Source organism: Pangasianodon hypophthalmus, chromosome 22 (genome assembly GCF_027358585.1).
Source record: "Pangasianodon hypophthalmus isolate fPanHyp1 chromosome 22, fPanHyp1.pri, whole genome shotgun sequence".
Taxonomy (NCBI): Eukaryota; Metazoa; Chordata; class Actinopteri; order Siluriformes; family Pangasiidae; genus Pangasianodon; species Pangasianodon hypophthalmus.
Window position 1 is genome coordinate 6081682 of NC_069731.1, and position 21672 is coordinate 6103353.

Below are 21672 nucleotides of genomic sequence, written 5' to 3' on the forward strand. Positions count from 1 at the left end.
CATAAACAACTTAATAAGATGTAACTGTTGATATGGTTGATGGTTGATTAATTTTCTGTAAGGAAAACTTTATTTAGTTAGTTAGAAAACTTTATTTAGTTAGTTAGAAAACTAAAAAAAAAATTTATTTAGCATTTTTGGAAGGAGTCTCTAGTGTCAGTGTTTTTTTTTTTTTAATTATCATTTTTAGTAACATAACAAGCTGCATGTCTTATGTCTTATTAAATTCGAGAAAGAGAGAAAAACAAGGCTTTTTTTCTCCGAAGGAATGAGCTGATATGCTTATAGCTGATATAAGTGATAAGTGATAACAGGAAGTCATTTCGTGGCCATTTAAACATAACTATAACAGATAAAAAGAACTATGTGTCATTCTTTAATTAATAAAAAAAAAAATCATTGACAAATTGTTGTGGTGTAAGAGGAATAAAACACATCAGGACATGCTGTTATTGGAAAATAATCATCTACATGGTGGTAACAGTAACTTCATATTTTATTCCTGACTTATCTTTATCCTTTCAGACATGGGACCGGTTTTTCCAGGAGGAAGTCTTGACCCAATTCACATGGACACCTTAAAATAAGCTTTTAATAAGATGACTTACCTATGCTAAGTCTGAAGAGGTAGGGTGACATATAGTGAGTGCACTTTGTACTGCACTAATCTATAATGTATTTATTGCAACAATATTAGTAGTAGGGAGCCATTTCCAATTCAGACAGTCACTTCTTAAACACATTACCTCACACACTCACTCTCTCTCTCTCTCTCTCTCTCTCTGTCTGTCTCTCAATCTTCTCCCCCTCCTCCTCTTTCTTCTCGCTCCCTCTCCTCCAGTCACACCAACCCTGACCGTGCGCACTTACTGCCTGGCTCAGCGCAATCAATTATTGTTGCGACAGAATCATTAATAATTTCCTAATGAAAACGATTCTGTTGATCTCTGTTGTGTTTTAATTAAACATAATTACGGCGGCGCTCTGCACTGCGACGGGGACCCCTTCAGGGTACGACTAAGTTTTAATACACTGATAATGAATTTTTGACATTGTGTTCTGTTGTTTGGTTATTACGCACTCACAGTTTGCCTGGCTTTGCAGATAGCAGATAATAACCCAGGCACCTCCTCACACTTCGCCACCGTGACGCTCAAAGGGGAGGTTCAGGCGAAAAACAATTAAAATATGCCCCTTTTCGTGAGCAGTTTTCCCTTCTGTGTTTTAGCCTGACTTGGCTTTTAGTGTTTGGCTGAAACTTTTTAATCCAATATGAGCAGTTTTGAGAAAGGTTTAGAAATAGAGATCTATTAAATAGTGGGGTATGTTGCAAATTTTTACTATGTTTTTTTTTAAAGAGCTATAGCATAAAAAGTTATCAACATAATAAGCCTTTTATTAGTCTGACTACAAATAACTCAAGTAAGGAATAAAACACAATGCTGTTATAGGCAAATAATCAACAACGGGGTAATGTAAAGCGTAAGTTGCCACCCCAAAATTGATTATTTTCCTATAACGGCATACCCCCAATGTCATTTATTCCTCTTATCACAGCAAATAGCCAACAATTACATTTTTAAAAATATTTTATTAAACTATGCATCATACTTTTTATCCATTATAGTTACATTTAATGTGGAATGTCACAAAACAAGCTAGTTCCTATGTTATATCAGCTATAACCAGTCATTCCCTCACCAGCCTTTTTTTTTTTCTCTCTTGAATTTAATAAGACAGAAAATGCTTGTCTTGTCCTGGCAGACTGCTGCAAATTGCTGACACTGAAGACTCCTTCCATGAATGTTAAGTAAACATCTCCTGACAGAAAACTTCACTGTGTCAACAAGTACAGGTTTTTCTTTGTCAAATAACAGCATGTTTTTAATCCATTTATTATTAGTACATACAGTACGCATTTGATCAGGTCCTTAAAAAAATGCAAGCCGTACCTTTTTGATGCTAATAAATTCGACAAACAATGATTTCTGTCTGCTTCTCAAAGCAAGACTTCACCCAGAAGTATCAACAGTGAATGTGAGCAAGCGGGAGCTAATTAACATCACGCAAATGTCCAACGCTACCTTGCCTCCATCAGCTTTCACTCGCTGTTAGCCGCGTTAGCATGTTCGTCTGTAGTGTTTCCGTGCGAAAAAAGGGCTGCTTGTGTTTAATGAGAGTAGTGTGGGGAGTGTGTGGGAGCTGAAAGAAGCTGCTGGAGTGTGTAGATGGGGCATTGTGGCACTTGCAGGTGGATAATGAGTTATGGCGATGAAGTGGAGAGGTTTAGTGCTGCCTGGATGAAGCCTCACTGTGAGGCTAATGTAAAACAAATGACACCACTTGCAAACCGAGGTGCAGTAAATACTCATTCTATAACATACAGTACCAGACAGAACCTAAAAATACTGTATATGAGATGCCACAAAAAGATTTAGACTAAATTATAGAAATTTTGACACTCAAGACACAAGTCTAACACTTTTCCTGTAAATGTAGCATGACCCAATAGCAGACTGGATTTTGCCTGCTTGCTGTAGTTATTAGCCTGCAGTGTTCTATATATAGGTCGAAGCCTGTCCTGGTTGCTTGAAGCAACCCAAAGGGGAATCATTCTCACCCATTTATAATGAATGATGCCACACAGGTCGCTGGGATACATTCATTACCAGGGCATTTTCTATATAACCCAGACTTCAGCTTGGCCTTGGTTATGTATTACTAACCACAGACTGTATGCACATAAAAGTCATCCCTGTGAGCTGATGTAAGTATGAGCAACAAATTATTCACTACAAACTGTACCGAGTTTATGCTATACATCAGGAACCTTCACTTTTGTTTAGAAAGAAGGCTGTGATAGAGCCAAAATCATACAGCCCTTAGCTCTAGAATCTTGTTATTAGCCCCCTTTTTTGTTTCATATAGTTGGTCTCCTGGTAAAAAAGATTACACGTAATCGTCTTTAACAGCTTATCAAAACTTTAATGATTCAGCTGATAAAGAGCACAAAGTTAAGTAGCCGGGTAAGAGGATAACTCCCCCAGTGCAGTCTAGTGATTAGCCGACGAGAACCACTAGGCTGAAAATCCGCCAATTGCAAATCCCGCTTGTTCACTCCATTTCAGAACCCGAGTTGAGCTGAGCTATCCTTCACAAATCACCATTTATGTACTGTTTTATTTATTTATTTTTTTTCAAATGTCACCCATCTTCATCAGACTACTTATCTGGAGCTTCATGTAAAGCTTTAAAATTGTAGTGTCAATGTGCCGCGATCTGCAACAATGGAGCGCACTGCGAGTCACCCACACACAGTACAATGTAAATGTGAGATGACAGGGAGCCTCGGATCTCATTGCTGCAACTTTGTTATGTTTTGACAGCATGGGTAGGTTGTGTTGCCATGCTGCTATAAAGATATTAAAATGTTTCTGCTGGATAACATACAATGCAAGCAGACTGCAAATTAAATATTTAATTAAAATTAAAAATGTCCATAAAACCTTTGTTATTAAATCATGTGTGCTTTTTTTTTTAGCTTTATATCTGTAAGGTATCAAACTGATATTTACCTGAAACAATACTTATAAAAAAGATATGCGTGTGACAGTTTTTGGTGATTTATTTATTCTTTTTTTTGCCTATAACATTTTGACACCCTAGCCATAAGAATCCATAAACATATTTCTCTGAAAAGACATGGAAATGTTTTCTAATCTTGCTTAACCCAACTTCCTGCTAAGATCATCATACTGGGTAAAATTTGGGAGTGAAAACAGTCAGTCTGCAAAAACTTGTTTAAAACCTTGCTAGCTAAGTGTGATTTCCTTACTTTGATCAAGTTGTACATAGTTATGTGCTGCAGCAAATTGAACACAAGCCTAATCAATTCAGTTTTTATAATCTATCATCATGTCTGTGAATGATATGAATGAAATCTTTATGCAGTTTGCTTTCATTTCACTTTTGGTGGTAAGCCGACTTTACAATGCTCGGACTTTACTTGTGGTCGAGATGCAAAAGAAAAACATATTTCAGTTCAGGAAAGTTTTCAGAACTATAGATAGTAGAACATGTCAAAATTTCACCATGTGTACGGTTTTCCCAGGCCACCACACGTGACTATATGTGTGTCTCATCTAGGCTTGTTACGGTTGTCATGGTTAGTCATAGTGTATGATCAGATAGTTACCTCAATGCTGACATATTCAAAATACCAATTAAAATGCATGTCCATCTGTTACCATCTACCAGTTCATTTTTTTTTTCACCCAATCAAGTTCCTTACTCCAGTGGTTCTCATCACTTGTGTGTCTGGCTGCTCCCCAAAAAGTTTGCAACCCCCTCCCTCTGGACTTGCCCTATATTATACTACAGCAACTTCAGTTTCTCAGCCATGATCAAGCTAGCTGTGGTAGAAACTGGAGTTCGATTCTATAATGGATTTTACAGTACAAAAAAGCTGCCTACTGCCCTGACTACTGTATAATCGGCTACTATTGTAAACATGTTACATTGCTGTCTCTGCTGCCACTCCTAGCATGTTCCTAACGCTATCATACACAACAGCTATCAAACGCACAGACAAACACGGCATCGCTGACCAGAAATAAACCAAAAAAAACAACTATCTAATTTTGGCTCAGCATGCCACCTTTCCTCGCAGCCATCCTCTCACACTACATACTTTCAGCTTACAACAACGTGATAAATACTGACATTGTAAGAAATTTTAGTCATTTTCAAAAACAACATCCTTCTCAAAATGTTTAAAAGGGATTTAATCTTAAAATCTTAAAAATAAAAATATTGTACCATGCACTGTCTAGGTGTTGTGTTTTAAATGTGCAAGATGGAACAAAAAGAGAAAACAAGTGGTGTGTGTGTGTGTGTGTGTGTGTGTGTGTGTGTGTGTGTGTGTGGGTGGGTGTGTGTGTGGGGTGGAGTGATAAACCTGGGATCTTACCTTTGCTGTACACCACGCAGTTGTTTTTGTTGTCTTCTGCTCCTTGCCAAGTCACATCCAGCAGCCACCTGGGGCCTGAGCTCAAAACCACTGGGACTGGGGCCTTGCTTTTCTGTAGGAGGAGAGATAACACACACACACACAAAATACGCAAGGCATTAACTTACTTCGGAGGTGATTAGGGAGCACATTATTAAGAGCATGATATGCTCAACTGGCATCCAGCTATAAACACAAACGCTTTTTGTAATGCCAGAAGAGCGAAAAACAAGGATCCCTCACGTGGCATTTGGAGCTTTTTTTTTTTTTTTTTTCTCCCTGAGACTTTTCAGGGCCTTACAGGATGCACCAGCCTTTTACAAGAGCTGAGAATTATGGGAAAATATTTTGCACCGCGATCCCGGTGTCAGATCACTCCCGATTAGCCGCTGATCTCAGGTGGCTGGGAAAATTACGGAAAGAATGCAGATGGCTTTCGGCGGAGAAGAGAAAGCCGAGGTGAACTTTGGGCACGTTGTCCAATTGCTTATCGGCTCTGCGGGCCGGGAAGAATTTAAAGAATCGGTCTCCATTTCAAAGGGCGGCGGAGGTTAGGTGCCGTAATGCACCGGCGAGTTATTCTGAATGTGCAATATCGTTTTTCTTCTCGGGCGCCTAGGTTGAGCTTGAAGTTATTTCTCTAAATCAAAAGTAGTGAAATAGGGGGCATTACTCTCCACGTGCCCTGATGTGGACACAGGGCCACTGTGGCTGCCTGGCTGTTGTATTTATTCTCCACTTGATTTTTATTCAATTTGTATTTTTTTTTTTTCCAAATGGCATTTCCACCCTCCTTACAAAGGGCAATGAGAGCCTGGAGTACATCATTGCTGAGCTGCACTGCTGTTACAGTAGCTATTGCTATTACTGGCAGGCAAAATGTCAGGCTTTCTAGGCCATTACTTGCCAACCCTCAGGCTCTCCTTCATTAGAGCACCGCTGAAATGGTTTAGCTAACAGAAAATGGGTGGTGTGCCGGCTCGGCTGTCTCTCGCCGGTGCCATATTTCCATAGGAGACTCTCTCATGAGACACCATTACTTTTGCTAGCACTTTTTTTTTTTTTTTCAACTCGTCTGAGTGTATGGAACTGTTACATTACTTCAGTGGAATGGGATATGATGTAAAATGTAATGCTGTTGTTCACATTACATTGTCATGACTGCATACTCCATATATTTAGTAAATACTTGATTTCATCACAATGTGCATTCTGATCAGTGAGTCCCAAATGTAGTCAAGGCAAACTGATTTATATAGCAGTTTAAAAAAAAAAAAAAAAAAAGCTTTCATTGACCAAGTGCTGTACAGAGCTAACTTAAAGTCTAAACACTACTGAGATTGAAGATTAAAAGGGGAAAATGGTTAAAATATAGTGTTTTTAATAACATAAAAATGTTTTTTTTAACATAACAATAAAAAATGTTAAATATTTAAATTTAAACATTTAAAACCATGGTTCAAACGCTTACATAATACACTAACTCTTCACTAACTCATGTTAGTAAAGCACAGTTGTTTCCTTTACCATTTCTCATACTATCTGCCTGAAATATAAATATAAAAAAAGAAAAATAAAGTTGTATATATATTTATATATAAAAAAGCACCTGTTTAAAACATTACCTGTAAAGTTTACAGTAAAATACAGGTTAAAAACAGTTGTACAAAACATTTTGAGCCAGTTTGTATAGAAATATGGTAGAAATATGGTAGAAATATGGTTTTAGTTTGGAACTCGGTAAGACAGTGACTAAAGTAGGTCAGGCTACCGGACCAATCCACTGACTATTGAAGAAAAAAAAAAAGGTAGAATAAATAAATAAATAAATAAATAAATAAGCAAACAAACAAACAGTGCTCCTCCTATTCGTATCTGTATTTGTAGGAGTATTCAGATATTCAATATTCAGTATGTAGTCAGTAAACAGATGTACTCCATTTTAAAAGAGAATAAATAAGGGTGTCTGTAAGCTCATGTATGCAGAAGAGGGTGGATAGCGCTTTCCTACGAGTGCCGCCCTGTGACGTAGCATGAGGATGGCTGGCTTTAGCTGGTGGATAGCTTTCGTATGGTAGGGGAGAGCTGGTTGATGAGTGGGAATTGGCAGGAGACCAAACTGGGGAGAAAATGGGGGGGTGTTGAATCAGCATTGAGCTGAAGTCCTATATGCAGTTCTATAAAAATTAAAGACACAACAGATTTGCAGAATGAATGTGGACTGTGAATGTGTATGCACTGAGAATGTTTTTAGAGATTTAAACACTCACAGTAGTGGCAGTGAGTTTCATAGCTAGATACCTGTGTGTGTGTGTGTGTGTGTGTGTGTGTGTGTGTGTGTGTGTGTGTGTAGCCCCCCTCCCAACTTCTCTCTCCTCCCCCTAGTCTCAATGTTCTCTCGTTTTTCATCTCGGCTCGGTTGCTGCTTGCCGTGTAAGAGATACAGTGGGCGAAACAGTGAAGTCAGCGGCCCAGTGATTACCAACCGATGCTCCAAATTCGCTATAAAATGAAAATCAATATTTCCACAAGTCGCTGCGACATAAAAGATAACCTCTATTGATTTTTCCCCGACTTAGGCTCGCGTGATAAGATCTAATATAAATTTTCAGCCGCTCGGATTTGGATCAGAACGCGAGAGCCGGGGCTGCCGATAAAGTTCCCCTTTCACATCCGATATTTTTTTACTTCCTCTCTTCTTTCCTTCTCCTCTCCTCTCCTCCCCCTCCCCATCTTGTTCGCGGAGCACACTATTTATAATTGGCCCGGTGCGAAAAGCGCAAAGCTCCTATCAGGAATAGGCTCTAATGTTTTTTTTATTATGGGGAAGCCAAAGCCAGTTCCAGATAATTTGGAAATTTCAGGGGGGATTGTGATGGAGCTGATGGCAGCACAGGAACCTGTAATAGCCTGTGTGCCCGACTCTGATTAAATGTTGCTGTAGATGAAAGAGACCTGCCTTCGCTGCAATAAATTAACCGATTGCGCAAATCCCAAATCGCCGCTAATCCGCCCTTGATACGGTGATCCTCTGATCAGCTGAAGGAGGTGAGGGGAAGAAAGAAAACGGTAACGCTCTCGGTGTCCGTGACTTCTACTGGGCTAATGATAGCACTGCTGACCTTCATGACACCCAGGAGCCTTTTTGGTGCAGATGTTTGCTCTCCAGGTCGCCACAAATCAATCCGGGAGGCGACTGGAAAGTATATTGCTTCCCAGTATATTTTCCCTCCCTTTTTTCTTTCCACATGGTTTTATCTCTAACTGTTTACCTTTTTAGTTATGGACAAAAGATCCATAATAAACAGACAATAACACAAGAATTGTTCTATCTTCTCTTGGTTAAATGTGAATTGAGGTATTGACTGAAACGTGATGATTGAAGAGTTTACTGCTGTTTTCTTTTCCTCTCTTTCTTTATAAAGAACAGCAGTTTGTTTTAACCTTTAAAGTCGTACTATAAAAAGCTAATATTCACTGTTATAATTTTCAGTTAGCAACATCAGTGCTAGGTTACATAGGCATTTTCTTAGTTTAAAATCAAGAAAAACAATAACTTTTTCCAAAAATAATGAAATTTCTGATTCAACATCATGGCTGTTGAGGCTATAACAGTTTCAGACTGTGACTACATGTAAAAAGGAGGAGATGGAGGGAGTGTTAAAATAAGAAAATAGCAGAAAATTGGTTGTGTACATAAAAACAAAACAAGACATAAACTAGACAAAAGCAATCAAATCAACGCAAATCAAAGCACCAGAAAAAAGAAACAAAGTGAAGCATGGCAAAGCAAAGCAAAACCAAAATTCATCAAAGCAAAACACCACAAAAAGAAACAAATTAAACGAAGCAAAACAAAACAAATAAAAGCAAAACAAAAAAAGTTAAGCTGCACAATTATTAATCAAATATCAATCAATATTACATTTACAGCTGTTTTTAATTGTGGAAAAGTCATTATTGTTTTATTACCAACATTACCTGTTTTATGTTTTAGGATTGTTGTGCCATTTTTTCAAAATTCAGTTTGTTATATACCGTGGTGTGTGTATAGTTTTCGTTATATTTCCTTATCGGGTCCCAACAAGGTCATGATTAACAGTGTTTTATGATTCTGCTAAGGGGACCAAAGTTGAAAAAGTTGATTTATTAGTATTTAAAAAAAAAAGAGTTAAGAAACTTTAGGAAAATAGTTCTCTGTTTTATGAGTGTGTGAACATATGTGTGTGTGTCTGTAATGGACTAGTGTCTAATTCCATAATTAGTATTATTAGAGTAAACGTTATTAGAGTAGACGTTATTTATTTAGTTTTCTCTGGGTAAAAAACACGAGCATTAGTCACATTACATTTTACATACTGTGTGTGTGTGTGTGTATATACATACATATATATATATATATATAGCATTTATACACATACACACACACACACACACATACACACACATACTGCATAAGTACAGTATGCAATACTACACTGAAACCGCTACTACAGTTGATCTGGGCCTCAATAATGTCTCATAATCTTCTGAAAATAATGTGACACTTTATAAATTTGGAATGTTTTTAATACTTTTTTTTTCAATTAATTACTGTTAATATATAAACCCTTCACAAAATCCTAAACGAATATAAATCGCTTCAGTAAGAGTTATTTCAATCATTTACTTTTAATAATACAGTAATAATAATGGACTTTACACAATAAAGCCTAAGCCATTGTTCAGAAATCTGCCCAGAAATAACTGACTTGGGGAAGAAAAAGAAAAAAAAGCACAGACACACCGTGTCCTGGTCTAAACCTGGTCCTGTTCCAGAAGGAACCTCGCCTTCTTCTTCAACGTGTGTGTAAGGTGAGTGTTTGGGGGAGAGGTGTGCATGTCCTTGTTAGGGACCCGACCTGTCCTAAGATGTGTGTTTACAACCTTAAGCGCCCTCACACACCTCGATAACACCCTGTGCAATTAGTTGTTCGCTATGATGAAACAAATTGCATGTGGTCAACTGGAAATTTCATTAAGGCAGATTTACCTCTAGCTCTCGTTATCGCCGCATATTAATATTTCCTCTGGCCTGCGGCATGGATGACTTACAGCAGGAAGGAAGAATAAAAAAAAAATTAAAAAAAGAAATGTTTCTGTCCTGTTATATAGGCCTACATATATAACACAGAAGCAATCATGGGTTGAATATTAAAAACAGCAAAAGTAGCTCTGATTTTTTTTTAATCTCCCCCTTTTTATTTACTGTTTCATATGCTAAATAAAAGGTCCATATTTCAAAATCGCTATCTGTTTATGAAATATTGCCACATCTCGGCTCTGTCATTCCTTTTTCGCTTTTTCCCCTCATTTAAAATGGCAGTGGTTTCATCGCCTAAAATGAAAAGATACCTCCTTGGTGCCTTTTTTTTATTTTTTATATTTTTTTCCATGCCAGCATCTGCTATTGGGAGGCTAAATAACAGAAATATGCAAGAAGAAATTGCACGCTAATTCCCTTTGGAGATAGATCTTGGCGGCTGCCCTGTCATAAATCAGAGAATTTTTTCGATATGAAATGAGGCAAGCTGCTCTAATCATTTCTGCATTTCAAATTGGATCACTGGCTCAATCGCTTTGGCTTTTTAAACTGCTTGCCTAAGAGCAAATGTGAGGTGGGAGATAATGGGAGAAGGGGGGGGGGGGGAGGGGGGGGGAGAAATCTCTGCCGCGCTGCGCCGTACTTAGTTTACTGCTTGAGTGAAAAAGAATGCTTTCTCCCCCTCCTCCACTTCCCTCCTCCCCCTGGCTTTTTCTTTTCAACTTTGTTAAATTGACTTTTTCTTTTGAAATCGATAAAATTCAGAATCGCCCGCGCGCCCGCTGCCGCCAATCTTTTAAGGAACACCCATTAAGGTTCCCACAAGTCATTATTTTCTAGCACTCGCAGTAACTACAGGGACAGCATGCTGTATATTGATTTGAAATCATCTTTTTTTGTAAAAAAAAAAAAAAAAAAAAAGCCCATTTGATTGCATGCTGATTCAGTCCGTGAAAAGCTTTATGTTGGCCTAAATAACATACTTTGCCGTGTCAACAGTAGATATTGACACTGAAGTAAAGGATTAATGTAAAGAGCACATCAGCAATCTGTCGATAATGTGTGATTTCTTCACTAAATGCAGGAGAGTGACTCGGCTTTTGTCCCGAGTCCGTTCCACAAACACCATTGTAACAACATTAAATAGCCTTTATCTGACCTTGAGCGACTATCTTTTCAGCTTATTGGTTATCTGTCTGCATTTTCCTTCCTGAAATGCAAGACAACCAATAAAGTATGTGTCAATGAATAAAAAGAAGAGAGCGAGCACAAAGGGAAGGAGCGAGGTGTGTGTGTGTGTGGCAGCCAATTCCATGTATCTTAGATTCTCCCAAAGCTTGAGGCGTAGAAGTATGCTCCAAGTCTAAAGTCATCCAGTTTACTGCAAGCTTAGCTTGCCTTCAGGACCACACCTCCCTCTCACTCTCTCTCTCTCTCTCTCTCTCTCTCTCACACACACACATACATGCACTCACACACGCACGCGCACACACGCACGCACACACACACACACTACTACTCACTATTACATCTGAAGCACAATTGCTTCAAATGTACTAGAATTATTTGGACAGTTATCTTGTGAGAAATTTAGATGTGCAATACTGATTTTAACACATACTGAACTATTTTTTAACTTTATTACTGGTTTTTTATTGCAAAAATGCCATCATTATTATATAAACTATTTTTGAATGACGACGACTGACTTTTTTGAATGACGACGACTGACTGAACTGTCTGTCTGTCTGTCTGTCTGTAAATAGGAGTCATATCTTAGAGTTCTTCCTCTCAGTCTGTTCAGATCCAAACAATCCCATTTAAAATTATTTGAATTTTATTATTATTATTAAAAGTTGAGCAATATGGGTCCCTGGAGGACTAGTGGTTAGGCTCAGTGCTCTCGCTGCCGAGGCCTGGGTTCATTTCCCTGGAAAGTCCACATTACACCACAATACGTAGTGGATACAGTTATGAATACCGTGATGAAGATGGTGTTTGACCTATATAGTGAATGCAGTAGGGTTTAGGGTGGTGTGATGCAGCTTGACAGATAGCTGAGTTACTGTTACCACCACAAGTTGATTATTTTACAATAACAAGGGGTTCTGATGTGTTTTATTCCTCTTATACCCACAGCAATTTGCCAATGATTACATTTTTTTATTATTAAAGAATAAGTTGTCATTTTTTCCCCCTTGAAGGTAATAAGACTCAAATCTCTCCGTCCCGTGTTGAAAATCTTTACCGTTACGAGCACTGACCACTGGAGACTCCTTCCAAAAATATGAAATAAATGTCTCCTCACAGAAAACTTCACTGTATCAATAATTACACACATTTATTTTAACTGTTTAAGTGGACCTTATGCCATACAAGTCCCCATGCACGTTGTTACTATACAACTTGTCGGAACTACTGTCAGATCTGCTGTTACAGAAACCTAATCAACGCCTTCTGACCAACAGAACTGTGGTATTGAAGGAACTGGTTACTTTGGTTCATGAATTCTTATTCTGCCTGAATTCTCTGATGTTTTCGAAGTGACCTTTTAAAAATTCTTTACAAGTTCTGAGAAGTGTAACTTTTGAGAAGAGGTTATTAAAACACTTTGCAATGCTCTGCCTGGTAAAATCCAGTGGATGCCAAAGATATTACTTAACCAAGCTCAAGACAGCACTGGATGTGAACTTTGCTACCTTTGTTGCAGAGGCTTCCATTTGCATAATCTCAGAAGGGCTGCACTAGATGCATGCCATGATTTTTAAGGCCAAACCTTTGAGCGAGAAGTCATCACAAATCCACTTTGAAGAGAGGCAGTATTTACTCAGAGGTACTGCTAAAAGATAGCGAGGATGAACTTGCCACCTGCTGATGCATTAGACTTGAACTCCATTATCAATGAGTCTTCCGAACGTTGGGTGCTAGAAGAAGGGTTCACTGTTTTCTTTGTTACTCAATTAAGTTTATCAACGACTCTTGCAGCCAAATATTCCTGTATATATTTGACAGCCTTGTAGACAAGATGTGCTAGACCACCGGGATAAACGACCAGACGCTGTCCAGACATCCTCTTCTCTGGCCCCTATAGGGCGTTTTAATCCCATGAGACAACCGTCTGCGATAGCGCACCAGATGACCGTGCGAGCAGGAAAATAATCATGATTTTCACACTGAATACTTTCATTCGGTGCTGTTTCTCCATCTGGAGTGATGAGATGGTAGGATCATTGGCATCCAAAAAAAGGGGAGAGTGGATGGATGACCACAAGTTTTAGAGAAGGTTGAAAATACAACCAAGTTTGTGCTTGGAGATGGCTGAGAGGCACCAGGGCATGATGGGGGTAGGGTATAAGGGCTAGCCTCTTTTTTTGGAAAGAAGCAAGGTTAAAGCTTGATATCTCAGCCAACAAGACACAGAGGGACACCATGAGATTTAAGTGTCAGATCTAAGACAGGGACACGAGTCATGTTATGAATTATACATTGCATTTGAAAACAAGCTTAAACTCAAATGCCACTGTAGAATATTTCAAATTGACAAAAAAAAAAAATCAGAACCAAAGGAAATGCATTCAACATAACCACATGGTCTTTTAAAGAGGACTGCCAAATTTCAAATGTCACAAACAGTTACTGATACTTAAAAATGTGTGTGTTTGTGTGTGAATGGGTCAGCCAGCCACCTCGCCCACTTCACTCGCTTCACTACCAATTAGCTCGCTCTCGGAGTGTAATGTGGAATTCCAATGGGGGACTCGTGTTTGCGAACAAGAACAATTGCGGATTATCTCGGCTGCTTTTTCCAGGAAGATGCTTCGGTGTCCCATAAAGGGAGCCTTGACAGTGACAGATGGCAAAGCAGCTGGTGCCGCTCATACCCCTCTCAATCACACTCGGCTATGTTTGCTGTAGAGTTTATTGGTGTATGGCCACACCTTTGGCAAGATCTCCTTGTACAAACCAAGGGAGAAAATACTGTGTACAGTCTTGCTGATCGTGTCCTGATTAAAGCGGATTAATGTCCTGAAGATCACCAAATGGTCCTTGATTTCAAAACACTTGAAGCTACCCATGATACTATTGCAAATCTTCGTATATGGGACAAAAAATTTTCTATGTTCCAAAGGTTAAATCTGATGATTTAGGGATGAAGGTGTCTCAGGAAATTGAAGGTGTTTAGATAAACATGGTAACTTAATTTGCATCACATTTCTTTTAGGCCATCTCCAACTATTCCTAACCTGAGAGACATTCTGTTCCAAAAAATCTCATACTAAATACTTCCTTATCAGGGCTACCTAGAAGGGCAGCATGATGGCACAGAGGGTAATATTGCTGCCTCACAGCTTCACGGTCCCTGGTTCGAACTTGAACTCAGGTAAAGAACCCTCTGTTTGGAGTTTCCCTTGTTGTGCCCATGTTGGTTTCCTCTGGGATGTCCAATTTCCTCCCACCTCCCAAAAACATGCTGGTGGATTGGCTATACTAAACTGCCCCTAGGCGTGAAGGACTGTTCATATGGTGCCCTCCTAATGGACTGGTGTGCCATTGAGGGTGTATTCCCACCTTGCACCAAATATTCTGAGGTAGGCTTGGGATCCACTGCAGCCCTGACCAGGATAAAGTGCTTACTGAAGATGAACCTTGAAATATCTCTGGCCAGTTAGATCAGACCAGCCCAGCCTACTTCAGGGAACTTCCCATCTCATTAGCATATCCATAATTGGAGAACACCCACAAGTTTCCCTCTCTGTCCTGCTCTCAAACCAGCACACTCCTGAGATTTCCTCCTCTTGCTGGCATTTCTCTGACCTGAAATCAGCTTGAACTTGCTGTCTCACCAGGTGCTTGTCTAACAAATTGTAAAGATCATGCTTTGAGCAAAATTCTTAAGGAACCTAGCCAAATATTAGACTCTGAGTAAAAAAAAAAAAAAAAAGCTCAAACAGTAAATAAACATCGCTATTTAGAGTGTTACACCCCAGAACTGGGGAAAAAAGACATCACTGAATGACATTTTTGTAGCATGTATCAGCGGGTGGCATTCACAAACTTCGACTCAAGTCATCGCACTGCATTTGGAGACATGGTAAATACGATCACATCATTTCCTGCAATCGTGCCAAGCTACGTTGCCGTCACTTGAGTCACAATGCGCTTCTGCTTATCGTCCCCGGTGCTGTATCTGCTTGCCTGTCTGAGCTGATGGAGGAAATAAAAAAAAGAGAGGTGGGGTGGTGGGGGGGGGACTGAATGTCAGGTTCACTTGTAGATGAAGTCGACTATGTATTATCTAAGCGCTGCTCAGCTGTAGCCCTGGGAAACGCTGTGTGCGATGAACACAACCCTGTCGTCTCACTGAGAGGGGACCTTTAGAGATGAAAAAAGAACAATGCATCCCATATACCCCTCCTCTGCAAGGTCATGACCCTGCTCCGCTATATCCCTCTGGAGCTGGATTGTCCAGGAAGCTGAGAGGCATATTTTAAAGAAGTCTTCTTAAGCAGCCTCGATGTTCAGTGGTAGGCTGATTTTAGATCTAGAATCGTCATCCAACTTGTGGTGTGGTGATTTATTTTTTGAATAACCAATAACCAATGCTCAGTGTATATAGTTTTTGTTGTTTTGGATCTAAAACCTGACACTAAGTTGCATCATGGAGATAAGTTTTGTTTAACTGGGCACTCTGGCATTTTTGCAACAAAATGAATAGCAATGTTTCTGAAAAAATAGCAAGATCATTACCATTTGAGCCATCTGAGGTGGCCCCAGCCTGGCGATTGGGGCAAAGCCCAACCAAGTAATTGAAGCATGCAATCACAAATTGGTTCGCCGCCTAATATTTCATTAGATAAAGCCACATTCTGGACGCCAAAATCATTTGTGTGCCCAACATGGAATTAAAATCCTGTTACTGCCTGATACCAGACTGCATTACCAGCCACTGACAGGGGAGATTTCTAGACTGATAAAGTATAAGCTGATGGAAATATGTAAAAAAGATTTACTGCTTTGGCTTGTCTCTGCTTAGATAGTTCCTTAGTTATGAGGATATAAATACCGCATACATTTATAATTAGATGTAACTGTAAATAATTGGTCCGGCATGTGTGAGTGATATAAGAAAGAACGTGGGTGTGCATGCATTTCAGAGTGTGTGTGAGCATGTGTGCATGTGTGTGTGCTCCATCCACACTCCACTCTCAAGTCCCACTGATTCTCCTTTCCAGCCATGTTGAATACTCTTTCCTTATCAGGCCAGTCCAGGCCTGCATCAGGCTCTCCTTGCTATGACAGAGGCTACAACAATAGGCGCGCGATACCGCTGCTTAGTGCTGCGTTTCGGAGGGGAAACCTGCCACAGGCACAGATTAACAACACACACACACACACACACACACACACTGTATCGCACATATACACACACACACACACACACATATATCCCTGCACTGCTAAACAGATTGCAGCCTCCTAAACAAAACATTTTTCAGAAGTTCAGGCTCCTGATTAATGAAGTAATGACAAGAAGAAAAATATAATTTTGGTATGGGGGGTGGGGGGATAAATAAATAAACAAAATGGGCCACGCCGATACTTGTTCAACTTTGGGCCACGAACAATGAGCCTGTCAGAGGGAGTGGTGAGGAGAGAGGGAGGTGATAAATGGAGGAGTGACAGCTTGAAGAATTCCTCCTGTTCTTGCCCTCCGCATCTAACCTCCCGCTACATTACGGAATAAAAGGCTCTCGTTCGCACTCTCCCTCCCTCTCACTGGAAATGAAGACAGTATCTTGTCATTTTTCCTCTCCTGAACGCTCCATGCAGGTAATGCACACCACAGCACTGATGGAGGTACGTTTTACTTCCTAACCTTTGGAATACAGAAAACAGGACGCGCTTTTCAACAACAGATCCCAGCTTTCAGAGTATAATTAGCACCGTGTTCGTTCATTAGCGCCACATTGAGCCTGAAAGCCACACTAATGGCCATTTTAGAGGTCCCTCCTAAAAACGGGTTCCATTATTAGTCTGCTTCCAAATCAATTATGGACACTTAAATCAGACACCGGGCAGGAGAGCCACAGTAAGTCCAGGCCTGGTAATTACCGTGATGGAGACACCTGCTACTCGATAACTTCGACCCGGACTGGCATACCGACCACTGCTCAGCAGACATTTATATCCCAGTGTCATCATTAATTTGTGTTAATTTGAGAGGGGTGTGTGTATATGTGTGTTTGTGTATGTGTGTATGTGTGTGTGTGTGTGAGTGAGAGTGAGTGAGTGAGTGAGAGAGAGAGAGAGTGAGAGAGAGAGAGAGAGAGAGAGAGGAGAGAGAGCTGGTGCCTCACCTGGACAAGGCCTGCTGCGTAATTGGGCTCTAATGACCTAATTGATCTGTGGGATATGAGAGAGACAGACAGCTGGAGAGAACAGAAAAAAGGGAGATGCGGAGAGTGAGATGGAGAGGAAAAGACTGAGCAAGAGCGCTCAAGTGAAAAGGTCTGTACGAGGACTTAATGTGTGCTGAGTACACAAAAAGCAGACATTTTATTCCCAAGAGCAACATTTTCAGCAGAAATCCTAGACACCTTTCTCCACATATGCTCAATTTAAACCAGGTTGATGTTGGACTTTAGATTGCTGAACTTCAGATGAGCGTATAGTCACCCTTTTAAATTCTTTTACGAGGATTCATTCCTAGTAAAACCAATTAATTACTTAAAAATTCTTGAACATATGACAGACAAGTGGTAATGTGTCATAAAATGTAAGAGCCAGTCAGCTTCCAGTATGTAATGTAGGCTTTACAATACCAGTTTACCCAAAGAAGAGGGTGGTTGGGGGAATTTCCAATTTGCATATTCATAGAATCTGGATTTCTACTGAGCTTTGGTGGAAATCTTCATTTTCTTCATTTTTTTCTTTTTTGTGGAGAAAGAAATTATGGTCAGTTTTTTTTTCCACCTTTCAGCTATTTTATATATTGAAGTTTTGTCCCCAACCTAGCTTTCTGTAATTGAAAACATATTAGTTATTGTTTTATTCATATTTTATTAGCTTGATTTCTTGTTTTTGTTTAGGTATCCATCTTATATAATTTGGAAAATGGCACTATTCTACATTATGGTTTAAGAATGAATGAATGAATGAATGAATGAATGAATTGAAAGAAGTGAAATTAAGTGAAATTTTGTGAGTGACACAATAGTAGATAAATAGTCTTATTTGAATAAAAGATTGGTAAACAATGTGAATGATTTACTTTAAATATGCTATATGATAGGCAGGAAGCACTACCTTACAGTCCTTTTCTAACAGCATCACAGTAAACACTTCACTGTATTAAATCAATAACTGGAACATTTGTGAGCAGTGACTCACTGACTCATAAATCATTTGAACGGATCATTTACCCACCCGCGAACACCCTGACACACACAATGTCACGCTTTGCTGGGACCACAGCAAACTCCAAGCATCCGCCTGGCCTCTGCTCACTTCATCAAAACCTTCAGATGCCCTCAGTCTTTCTCCGTCCGCCACCTTCCCTTCCTCTACCTCTTTCAGTCTATTTCTCTCTTTCACGCTCTCTTTCTCCATGACTTTCTCTCACCCTGTTTGTCACACTGTCTTTCTGTTCTCTCTCTCTATTCAGTTCCATTCACTTTAATTCACATTAACTTTAAAGGCCTGACAGCATTGATTATAAGATTGCCAAAATCAAGAGTAATGAAACTGACAGTAATAAAGTAAAAGCAGAGGAGTATTGATACACACCATATCAACAGTAACAATAAAGCTGAATATGACAATATAATAAGAGAAATGTCAGGCATCAAACCAGATATTACTCAAGATATTCATATCCAAATCATTGGTTTATATTAATGCGCTCGAATTGTATGACAAACGATCCACATTAACGGATTTTTAAAAGGTGTATAATTGTTGATACGGTTACGTTTTCTATGAGCAGATGCTTATTTAACATTTTTGGAAGGAGTCTCCAGTGTCAGTGCTTTGTAACAGTCAGAGGCAGAGCTGTTCCTTTAAGTCTTCAGATTGGAGGATTTGCACTTTGTGCTTTTTCAGTAACAAGCTGCATTTTTTAAAATTTTTTACATGTAACTATGAATGATTCATGACATATCTTCTTTAATGAGTACAAACTGTTAGCACTGGCAAAGTACTGTGGTATAAGAGGAATAAACCACTTTGGTATGTGCTGTTATTGGAAAATAATCAACTTTGGGGTTGTAACACACCATCACGCCACTTAGTCGTTGATTATTTTTTCATAACAACACGTCCTGTCCTGTTTTACGATACGTAACTTTTACGATATTGCACATACAAAGGATGCCAGGGATATCAAGAGTACTTCCAGAATATTGCCTAACTCCAACTTTTTAAAAAAAAAAACAAAAAAAACAAAACAAAACCAAAAAACCCTCAAAACAGAAATCACATTTGTTTGGGTTACCACATTACAATATACCATACTTCTAACTTTATTGTAGATATTGTGAGAATATTCATATTCTTATATCTGCATTCATGTACTTTTTTCATATGATACTTTTTTACTTATGAACTCTCTCTCTCTCTCTGGCTCTAATGTCTCTGTCTCTCCAATTTCATCACAGTCTAAGGAGGCTACATTAATGCACTCTCTGTGCTTCGACCCACATCCCTCCTTCCCCATCCATCAGACTCAGAGCCTCACTGCTGGCCTGCTCGAGCCTCAATACCTGCTCAGACATCTACTGAGACTGCATCCGATCCGTTCAAACTGAACCCACAACCTCCCGTCTTCACGTGAATGAGCAATCACATTCTGATTATCAGGTGATATTAGGACAAAGAGATAGTGAGGTGACGGTTCATGTACCACCAACCACCAGAGTCGAGTCGATATCGCCTGGTTACCTCAGTGGTTTCAATCAAATGCATTTGGAATGGCAGTCTGATTTAAAAGCAGTCAGGGTCACACGTTCTTCGAAATGGCTTAGAAATTCAGAAAAACGGGCAGATAAGATTGCATGATGTGCAAGAATGGCTGATCTCTGTGATCATCTCATTTTATTTTTACCATCCATACCTTCAGGGGTCATACTGAAGCTCGTCACTTTTTTTGACTTCAGATATAATACAGTGCTTATTGTGGTATACAGTACAAGTCAGAAAAATTTGGACATTAACTAATTCATTTCACTTAATTTAGGGTTTTCATGATCTTAAAGACATTTTAATCAGATTTTACACAGCTGTGGTTTATCAGTCAATGTATAAATATCTTTACTATTATTGCAAAATGAGGAAAGTAGTAAAAATAAAGAAAACCTTGACAGAGGAAGATTTGACTGGTACTGTATAGTAATATTTATCAAATGATCAAATGCAACAGAAATAATATTGATATACACTCAGTGTTCACCTCACTAGGAACACCTATACTCCTGCACATTCATGTAATTGTCCAAATCAGCCAATCATGTGGCAGCAGTGCAATGCATAAAATGATGCTGATACAAGTCAAGGGCTTTAGTTAATGTTCACATCAAAAATGAACAAAAAATGTGATTAATCGTGATATATTTGTTGGTGCCAGATGGGCTGGTTTGCGTATTTCAGAAACTGCTGATCTCCTGAGATTTTCACACAAAAGAACCTGTAGAGTTTACAGAGAATGGAGCTAAAAACAAAAAACACCCAGCGAGTGACAGTTCTGCAGGCAGAAACACTTTGTTGATGAGAGAGAGCTCAGAGGAGAATGGCCAGGCTGGTTTGAGCTCACAGGAAGGCTTTGGTAACTCAAATAACCACTGTTTACAGATGTGCCACACAGAAAAGCATCTCAAAATGCACAACACATTGATCTTGAGGCGGACGGCCTACAACAGCAGAATGTCACATCAGATTCCATTCCTGCCCCAAATGTTTAACGTTATTGAACAGTAACAGAGTAACAGCATAATTTAAATTAAAACTGATTTAGGTCCATGAAAAAAAATGCTAAGTGTTAAGGGAAATGATTGAATAAAATCATAATCATTCAAAAAATCATTCAAAATATATTGAAGTAATCCCCGAGAACAACGCCTCAGAGGCCAAACTCCACATGGCCACTTCCTTATGTTTCATACCAGGACAAATTTGGGATTCGTTACCATTTTTAATAAGTGGTTCTTAATTAATCCACATTCAAAAGAAATGCTAAAGCCTAAAGGACTACAGATGAGCAGGGTCAACATGCTCTCTCTCTCTCTCTCTCTCTCTGTCTCTCTCTGTCTCTCTCTGTCTCTCTCTGTCTCTCTCCACCATTTTAAATAGTTAAAGGAAACTTAACACTAACTGCTTTTTGTTGAGCCGTTCTGAAAATTACCATCAAACATAACAGATCATAATTTCATTCAATCGAGGCTTGGCCTCCACTCAACATTCACCAATTAAAGCACTTAGTCATAAAATATGCAGATTAAATGGTTAAAATAGAGCCACTTCAAAGGCTTCTGTTGGAGGCCAATTTGACTCAGAGACAGTCGCAGCCATGTGTTTGGTTTGTGCTCAA

At 39.2% G+C, this 21672-nt stretch overlaps 1 protein-coding gene across 1 annotated transcript in view; it reads right to left on the minus strand.

The window, feature by feature from the left end:
* Positions 1-21672, minus strand: part of zfpm2a (zinc finger protein, FOG family member 2a) — a 148347-nt gene that overhangs the window by 41017 nt on the left and 85658 nt on the right. The window contains exon 5 of the mRNA XM_026924617.3: positions 4970-5081. Within this exon, the coding sequence (XP_026780418.1) occupies positions 4970-5081 (112 nt within the window). The remainder of the gene's footprint in view (positions 1-4969; positions 5082-21672) is intronic.